Below are 9,491 nucleotides of genomic sequence, written 5' to 3'. Positions count from 1 at the left end.
CCCCTAGTGAGATAAGCCTCTACATCCTTACATTTGTCTTCTAGCCATCCCTGTTTAGCCATTTTGCACTTCCTGTCGATCACATTTTTGAGACGTTTGTATTCCTTTTTGCCTGCTTCATTTACTGCATTTTTATATTTTCTCCTTTCATCAATTAAATTCAATATTTCTTCTGTTACCCAAGGATTTCTAGCAGCCCTCGTCTTTTTACCTACTTTATCCTCTGCTGCCTTCACTACTTCATCCCTCAGAGCTACCCATTCTTCTTCTGCTGTATTTCTTTCCCCTATTCCTGTCAATTGTTCCCTTGTGCTCTCCCTGAAACTCTGTACAACCTCTGGTTCTTTCAGTTTATCCAGGTCCCATCTCCTTAATTTCCCACATTTTTGCATTTTCTTCAGTTTTAAAACTATATAAAAGAAAAATCATCGCGTTTCAGATCTTTTCTTCAAGTGGCAAATGTGAACACCATGAGTTTTAATTAACGATCGACACTAGTTTTACGCAAAAAGGGGGTGTAACAGATGAGACCTCTGCAGTTCTGAGTGAAGCCTTATGTGCTCAAAAATGCGGCATCGCGTGCGTTCATTACCTTGTCGGTGTTTAGGCAGCATCAGGGAAGCAGCGGCCGGCGCTGCAGCCATCCAGCTCGCCGTCTCAGAACCAACTCTCTCTTAACTTCTCCTTACTACAATTTACTGAAGTTAGTTTCAAAAAACTATCTGGCTATGTTTTCATCTGACCAATCAGGGTCTCAATGTTAACCTTAAGCTCTGCCTACAAAAATTCTGTCTATCCAATGAGAAACGCTATACTTTTCGTGGTAGGGATATGTTTTTAAAGTTTGCAAGGTAACAGAGACGCTAAAATGTCTCACGCTAAAACCTGCAGCTGGTGTGGTCCTTTCAGTGTTATCATGAGATCTATACTGTTCTTCTGGAGGGCTCTATCTTTTAACATGGGCTGGAGGATTGTCCTAATGTAACAGACACGCGAAAAAGTCTCACGCTAAAACTTGCGGGTGGTAGTGGCCCTTTTTGTGTTATCGTAAGATCTATATAGCTTTTCTGGACGGCTCTAGCTTTTAACATGGGCTGGGGGTTGTCCTTGACGTACCTGAGACGCGAAACAGTCTCACGCTAAAACGTGCGCGTTGTGTAGTCGTACAGGTAGGCTCGCGGCGTGGGTGCCCAGCCCCTCCCTTATCGTAGGGCCTTCTAGCTTAACACGGTTCTGCTCTCGGCTTCTGTCCTCGTTTCTCCCCTCGGAACTGCGTCTGCCTCACGGTGGGAAGGTACGACATGCATTTAGGCATTCTTGTGTTAGTCTGTGGTATTCCATTTGCTCACTCGTTATTCGTATTACTTTGGTTAATTTAATGTCACGATTTATTCGGAGCTATGTGACATACTAGTAGATTTGCTTATTATGTCAGGGTTTTCATGGAAGGTGTTGGATTTAACTGACACCTTACAACTATAATTGTATCATCAGCAAAAAGAACTAACTTTGCATCTTCATCAATATGGAATGGTAAGTCATTAATGTATATCAAGAACAGTAAAGGACCTAAGACCGAACCCTGTGGGACTTCGTGCTTGATTAGTCCCCCCCCCCCCCCCCCCAGTTTGAGGAATCAGCTGTTGTATTAACATTACATGAACCACTTATTTCAACTTTCTGCATTCTTCCAGTTAAGTATGAATTAAACCATTTGTGCACTGCCCCCCTCAAGTCATAATGATTTAGCTTATCTAAAAGAATTCCATGATTTACACAGTCAAAGGCCTTTGAGAGATCACAAAAAATACCAATGGGTGATGTCCGGTTATTCAGAGCATTTAATATTTGATGAGTGAAAGCGTATATAGCATCTTCTGTTGAAAAGCCTTTCTGAAAACCAAACTGACATGTTGTTAGTACTTTATTTTTACATATATGGGAGGCTACTCTTGAATACATTACTTTCTCAAAAATTTTTGATAGAGCTGTCAGAAGAGAGATTGGGCGATAGTTGTTGACATCCGACGTATCCCCCTTTTTATGCAATGGTTTTACAATGGCATATTTCAGTCTATCGGGGAAAACACCCTGCTCCAAAGTGGTATTACATACGTGGGTGAGAATCCTACTTATCTGTGGGAACAAGCTTTAAGTATCTTGCTGGAAATGCCATCAATTACATAAGAGCTTTTACTTTTCAGTGAGTTTATTATTTTACTGATTTCAGAGGGAGAGGTTCGTGGAAATACAGTTGTTTCAAACTGCACAGGTATGGCCTCTTCTATTAGAAGCCTTGCCTCTTCTAGTGAAGATCTAGATCCCACTTTCTCCACAACATTTAAAAAATGATTATTGAAAATATTTCCAATTTCAGATTGTTTGTTAGTACACTTGTCATTCAGTTTTATGGCACTGAAGTCTTCCTGTGCTCTTGGTTGCCCTGTTTCCCTTTCAATAATATTCCAAATTGCTTTAATTTTATTTTCAGAGTTACTGATCTCAGACATCATACACATGCTTCTGGACTTTTTAATAACTTTTCTTAGTACCGCACAATAGTTTTTATAATATTGAACAATTTCGGGGTCAGTACTCCCTTTTGCTGTTAGATACAGTTCTCTTTTATGGTTGCAAGATATTCTTATTCCTTTAGTTAGCCAAAGTTTTTTTATATGTTTTCTTGGAATTATGTTTCACTGTTTTCTTGGGAAAACAATTTTCAAATACCCTTAAAAATGTATCTTGAAATAAGTTATATTTCAAGTTTGCATCGGGTTCCATATACACTTCATCCCAGTCTAGCTCCTTTAGTCTTTCCCTAAAGTTTGCAGTATTTATATTGTTAATTGAACGCACTGCTTTGAAATTCTGATTTGATATACTGCATGGAGCTATGCCATGTACTGTAACTAGCTGTGCACCATGATCCGAAAGACCATTCTCAACAGGATTAGCATTTATGTCCTTAAACTTATCTTGGTCTATAAAAAAGTTATCTATCAATGTCCTGCTGTTCTTTGTTATCCGAGTAGGAAAATCAATGACGGAGCTCAAATTGAAAGAACTGAGTAATACTGCAAGGTCATTCTTCCTATCACACTGTTTCAGGGAATCAACATTGAAATCCCCACAAATGATAATTTGCTTCCCCCTGTCTGACAGATAGCACAACAAAGCATCCAAGTTTTCTAGAAATAGCTGGAAATTCCTTGAGGGGGACCTATACACTGTTACAATTATGAAAGTGCCATCATTTAGTTTTAGTTCAATGGCACATGCTTCCCTATGTTGCTCTACACAAAATTTTTTAGTTTCTAAATGTTTTGCGCTGTATCTTCAACTGTCTACTGTTTTCAGATTCATGGTTAAAAAAGTTATAAATGTGGTAAATAATCCCTCTAGCCTGCTTGTGAAGCACTTCACGTTTATTGCCGTCACCCAGCTTCTTCTTTTTTAATTGCACTTAACCATTTACAGATATACATTCACACCTATACAGCTACAAAGGAAAAAAAATAAAAAATAAACTGACAGTTGGATACATAAATTATCGCGAAGTACGGCAACAGTGCAGCATATAGGAGCAAGATTCTCGCTGTCTAGCTGTAACTCGCTGCTAACCGCTCGGAAAGAGAATTAATATTATTGACTGCCTGTGGCTAGTGGAGAGGAATGCGCAGAACGGTTGAAAATTAGACCACCTTCCAACAGACACGGACTTTACATCCCATGCAAGTGTCTGTATAAATTCAGTTCTAGCAGTTACATTCTGTACATTTTAAGAAATGCTCCAAACATTAATATGAAAAGTACCATGAGACCTGACTCTGATTTGTAAATTTTTATTGATCTGCGCACTTAACCAAGGGAACACAATGTATAAAACAATCATATAAAACTTAAGCCAAAGCAAATGTGTGAACAGGTGCATGTCTGAGAAATAAATGTTTACTTCTAATAACCTTGTATGTAAATCAGACTTTGTGTAATAATTCGTACTACTTTGTGTTCATTCAGAGGAGTTCGTATCGCTTTACAAATATTAGTTGTTTTCGTTAGTAATGATGCGCTATGTTGTCATTGATGTGGTCTTCAATCCAAAGACCGGTTTGAAGTAGGTCTATTTTGAGCAGCACACTCACCTCTGGGTAACTACTGCGGTTAGATACACTTTAACCTGCTTACTTTATGTCCCTCTACAATAGGCCTCCACCTACCCCTCCCCCCCCCCCCCCCCCACCTCACACACAGAACTAAATTGACCATTCTTTGATGCTTCAAGGTGTGTCTAATCAGCTATTTTCTGGCCTACCTGCACAATCTTCAGTAGTCTTCTATAACAACACATTTTCAAACGCACCTATTCTCTTCTTGTCTATACTGCCTATTGTTGACATTTCGTTGCAGTATACGGCTACATTCCTCAAATTTATACTATACATAACAAACTTCTCTTTTTTGGAACAACTTTCCATGCTGTTGCTACTCTGCATTACATAGGGTGGTTCAGAAATACTTTTCTAAACTTTGGTGACAGGTCTTTACACCAAAACAAGGTTCAAATGGCTCTGAGCACTATGGGACTTAACTTCTGTCATCTAGAACTTAGAACTACTTAAACCTAACTAACCTAAGGACATCACATACATCCATGCCCGAGGCAGGATTGGAACCTGCGACCGTAGTGGTCGCACGGTTCCAGATTGTAGCGCCTAGAACCGCTCTGCGACCCAGGCAGGCACCAAAACAAGGAAAAATTGTATATAGACAAATGTTCGAAATCTTTCATTTTCGAGTTATTAATGAAAGTTGGTTCAAAGACTTTCCAGGTACAACCCAACAATTTTTTTGTAAACTTCTACTTTGTGTTATCTGAAGTAATTTGATTATGTATCGCTAGACAAGTATTTTTACCACCTGCCTTTTAAAACAACTTTGTTTCAACCTCTTTAATATTTTTAGGCGGTTCATTATACAGTTTCTTTTCTTGGGTGTACAATACACTATTTTTTGTTTTGTATTTGTTCTTTCCTGGTAAGTTATAATTTGTTGCAACGGCTCGTTGGACTGTTTGAATCATGGAGGTAGAATGAAGTAGTAAGAAACAGCCATGAAACCAGAGATACTATGTTTCACTGGTCTCTAACGTCTCTGACCCAAAGTTTACTAGTTCCAGTATTTTGTAATCGAGACACTTCTGGCGGGAACTGAATTCAACAGGTGTTTGTAACCATAAAGTGAGAGTGTCAGTGGGTGACCGTTCAGTGTAGTGGAAAATTGTCTAACTGTTACTAAACTATCATCGCCTTACCATGGCATCTAACGTGGACGTAAGTTCTATAGATGTAGCAAATACTGACCCAGAGTCGCTGAAATTAATGTTGAGTTCAATCATGAAGGAGGCACGTGAGAAAGCGGAAGAATTAAATCGTAAAAACTCTAAAAAGGGGATCAAAAGAGGTGCCAGAACAGAGTATATATTTAAGCGTGATCAGAAATTCATCCTAAATCCTCGACGTTCTACAAGATTGAGTGGCCGTTGTAGCTCAACAGGTTCTGAAGTTGATATTGATACCAACGACTCTGAATCTGATACCGAACGCAAACCGGTCTTCAAAATGAGAATTAAGAAAAGACATACAATTAGTGTAGCACCACCTCCTAAGGCAATACCAGTTGAAGAAGTCACCGATGAAATGATAGAAAGGATTCATAAGTATGGGATGAAGGAGTATAACTCTGTACACGGTGTTCTGTGTCATCAGTGTAGGCAGAAAACCATGGACACTAAGACTATGTGTAGATCCCCTCGATGTGTGGGCGGTCAAGGGTCGTTTTGCGGGCCTTGCCTAAGCAATCACTACGGAGAAAGCGTTGCGGAAGCACTTCGGGACCCAGAGTGGACGTGCCCCCCGTGCAGGAATGTTTGCATTTGTTCAGTGCACATGAAGATGAGAGGAATGCAGCCTGCTGGCCAACTTACTCCCATAGCAAGGTCGTTGGGCTATAAGTCAGTTCTGGACTACTTAGTAGCCAAGGAAGAAATAAAGATAGGGGAGGAGGGGATAATTGTGGAATCGGAATAAGTTGTCACTCAAGTTGTGGCTGAGCCATACATGTGTGAAAGAACTGTACTCTGGAAGACATACTGGTTCCTTTTGTAATGACACGGAATTACTACTATTCCAAGACTTAACTCTTACTTTAAAATTCGAATTTAAGTGAATTACATAATGATTACATTTGCCTTAAAATGAAAAAAAAATTATTGTGATGATATACAATCTCAGTATGTAATTAAGCACAAAATATTATACAAAACATTTAATTGTTTCAGCTTATTTGTGTGTAGTGGAACAATTCACAAATCCTTCTGGTTACCATTAACGTAAGAGATGTAAGTTTTTCATGTACAATGCAAGTATTACCTGTTACGTGTGCTGTACAGTTGTAGTTACATAGTACAAAATGATTGGATGTTGATATGTATCAATAACTGAAGTAACTTGCAGAACCTTTTTTTTGTGTGTGCAGAATCTTTTTTATGTGTGGGCCCACATCCACTGTAATTTCTGTAAATAAGCCTTTTCCTGTGTACACTGCTCTTATTTTATTTCATTATCTAACTTAGCAGTTTGCTAATTTCGCCATTTTTGGATAGTATTGAGCTATTTCACAATAAAAATGGTTAACTTTACAGTAGGCCTATGTTATACTCCACACTCATGTGCGGATTGTAATGTGCTGTAAGTATGGCAATTTCCACTAAATAAAACAGCCCATGCATGAAAATGATTTCGTTGTAAGGAACACACAAAGCATGACTTAAAATGCCAAAGAAAATATAGAGTGAAAAGTTTTAGGAGCCATTGATTTTATATTGTCACTTGGGACATGAATGCTTTATGATAAATAAAATTTCATGAGTAAAGTACATTAATACTTGGCAAATTTTTTATGTGTTGCATTATTATGTCTAGACCAGAACAGCTTCTGTGTTTTAAATTTTGGCTCTGTATAAAATGTAGTCAGGCACACCATATGAAATACTGAAATGTAAGACATTTTGTAGTACTGTTTTTTACAGGAAAATAGATCAGACATTAAACTAAAGAAGCTGTAGTGACTGCTAAAGGGCACATATAAATAAAAAACATTTTAATACAATGATGTAGAACGTTTTAACTGTGTCCTGACCCATTCAGAAAGGTCTGTTCATATTTTGCCAGAAGCTGTTAAGCACTTTGTTAACTAGTGTGTAAAAATAGACAATTGCAGATCTGATTTCAAATGTGTTTGTATTTTAGAAATAGTGGAATAAATATTATTGCTTTGGCAGTGTGTGTGTGTTATTGAAAACTAATGAATAAAATAGCTTTTTACTTTATTTTCAGGTCTTTTAATGGTGATGTAACATTATCATGAAAAGCTAATTTTAGTGTTGTGATGAAACTCTTAATGTAAAATGATACTAGTATTACTGATGCTCCTAATGCCTAAAGACACTGACTACCACACGAAAAATGATAGATTTTTTGTGGCCAGACCAAGGCGGCAGTTGAGTGCGGTTGCTATGGCCGCCAGAAGCCACACAAGAGTTGGGCCCAACGCTATGCTGGAACCTCGTGACAGTCAGCATGTTAAATGATTGATAAACTTGAAAAGTTCCACTGTATACAAAGACTTTTTATTTGTGCTATACTGTGCAATACTTCATATCTGACTGCTTTTGCAATTCCATCTCTGTCATTACATTTAGGTAAAAAGTTACATTTTAACTTAAAAGTTTTAGTATTTTTTGTCGATGGCTATTGGCATAAGGACCAACAAGGGGGGGTGGGGTGCATGACAGAATTTATATGAACAATGATAGTGGCCTGTTTCTTAAGTTGCTTAAGTTATAGATATTGCTGGAATTAATTGAATGCCTTAAAGTATGGCTGAAGAACTATAAACCAACTATAAGCTGTCACTAAAAGACCTTTTTTGTTTTGTGTAAAGTTGTTGGAAAGGTCATTATAAAGCATAGTACAAAGAACTTCGGGGAGTGTAATTAATTTAACAAATCAGAAATAATTGTAGGGGCATTAAGTATTTTATATAGTGGCTGGAAGACTCAGTTTATAGAATTATTTTGAGTTGTGCATTATTATTGTGTTAACATTGAACAGTGCTTGGCGATGAGTGAAAGATTTTATTAATTCTGTAACTTGCCTCTTTTTTTTTCTTTTCTTTTTTTTCCCCCCAGAGTTAAATTCTTTAGGATAAGGACATCTTATCATTAATTAAGTTAAGATGACGGGTATGTTTCATGCTGTCATAATGAACAGGGCTGTTGGATGTGTGTGTCTGTGGAATATGCATACACTGAAGTACTGCAGTGACAAGTCTCTTGAGTTTCTTAAAATGCTTTGACAAAAGGTTGATGGAAACAGGCTAATAATTCTGAAGACATGTTTGTGTTGTATTTTATGTATCCAAGAAATGGCAATTTGTGTAATTTGAGCATGTGATATTGGACAAGTCACATATGCCTTTTTACAATTTGCTGCACGTAAGTCTGTGTAATATGACAAGAAGGTGGCAGGTATCACATGTACTTTCACTTGTTAGGTGGGTTGTAACTTCTTTTTACTATGCTATGAAAATTGAGGGAACAGGTAGGAGCAAACACAGACCATTATATTACATATTTTAAAGAAAATGAACTTTTGTTATACTTCAAAGAAAGACACACACAGCTTTTGGCTGCAGCCTACTTCAGTGTGCATGCACGGATGCGTGCAATGATTTTTTAAAATTTTTGGATGAAAGCCTTTGGCATTTTTGTTGATTGTTTCATCTGGTACATTACATACATCCGCATCTCAACATGAATGATGTGTACATCAGACCGCTCTCTCATTTCATACTTATGAGTGTGTTCATGTAATATTAATTAGCTTTCTTAATTAAGTAGGTCTTAACAAATGAAAGAATACTAAAAGTGTAAACAAATGGTAGTATCATAATGCTAAGTATCTCAAATGTTACTGCACAATTCATAATATCCCAGAATGCTGTTATACGTGTCTCGCTTTGTTCATTCTGAAGAGCTCTCTCCTGCAGGGTGATTTACCCCCTGAAACATGATACCTTACTGTATAAGAAGTGAAAGTAAGGCTACTATATTGCATAAGAGCTAATTTGGTAACTTATTTGCTTAGTAAACTTAAAATACAATACACAGTTACTAGCTTATGAGAGATACAGTTGATGTGTATTTCATTAGATGTTCTTCAAGCCATATACAAAGAACTTAACAGGGCTCACATGGATAGCTCTTGGTTGTTTAGGAGCACGTTGGGGCTCTCTCGTTTTTGAGATGAGAGTTGTTTCTGTTGTTGTCTTCAATCCAGAGTCTGATTTCCTGCAGCTCTCCATGTTACTCTATCCTGGCAAGCTTCATCGTCTCCCAGTATCTACTGCAAACTACATCCTTCTGAATC

At 37.6% G+C, this 9,491-nt stretch overlaps 1 protein-coding gene across 1 annotated transcript; it reads left to right on the top strand.

Moving 5' to 3' along the window:
• The first annotated feature begins 5,143 nt into the window (after window positions 1-5,143).
• On the top strand, window positions 5,144-7,341 carry LOC126336774 (cell division cycle-associated protein 7-like). Its single transcript, XM_050000787.1, has one exon. The coding sequence runs from the start codon at window positions 5,316-5,318 to the stop codon at window positions 6,087-6,089; it is 774 nt and encodes a 257-aa protein (XP_049856744.1). The 5' UTR covers window positions 5,144-5,315; the 3' UTR covers window positions 6,090-7,341.
• The last annotated feature ends 2,150 nt before the right edge of the window (window positions 7,342-9,491 follow it).

This window comes from Schistocerca gregaria, chromosome 2 (assembly GCF_023897955.1).
Source record: "Schistocerca gregaria isolate iqSchGreg1 chromosome 2, iqSchGreg1.2, whole genome shotgun sequence".
NCBI lineage: Eukaryota > Metazoa > Arthropoda > Insecta > Orthoptera > Acrididae > Schistocerca > Schistocerca gregaria.
The sequence above is the reverse complement of the archived record's forward strand: the minus strand, read 5'-3'. Positions and strand labels throughout refer to the sequence as shown.

What these genes read in the sequence shown, in the direction of transcription:
- LOC126336774 (XM_050000787.1), top strand. Translation starts at nt 5,316, where the DNA reads ATGGCATCTAACGTGGACGTAAGTTCTATAGATGTAGCAAATACTGAC.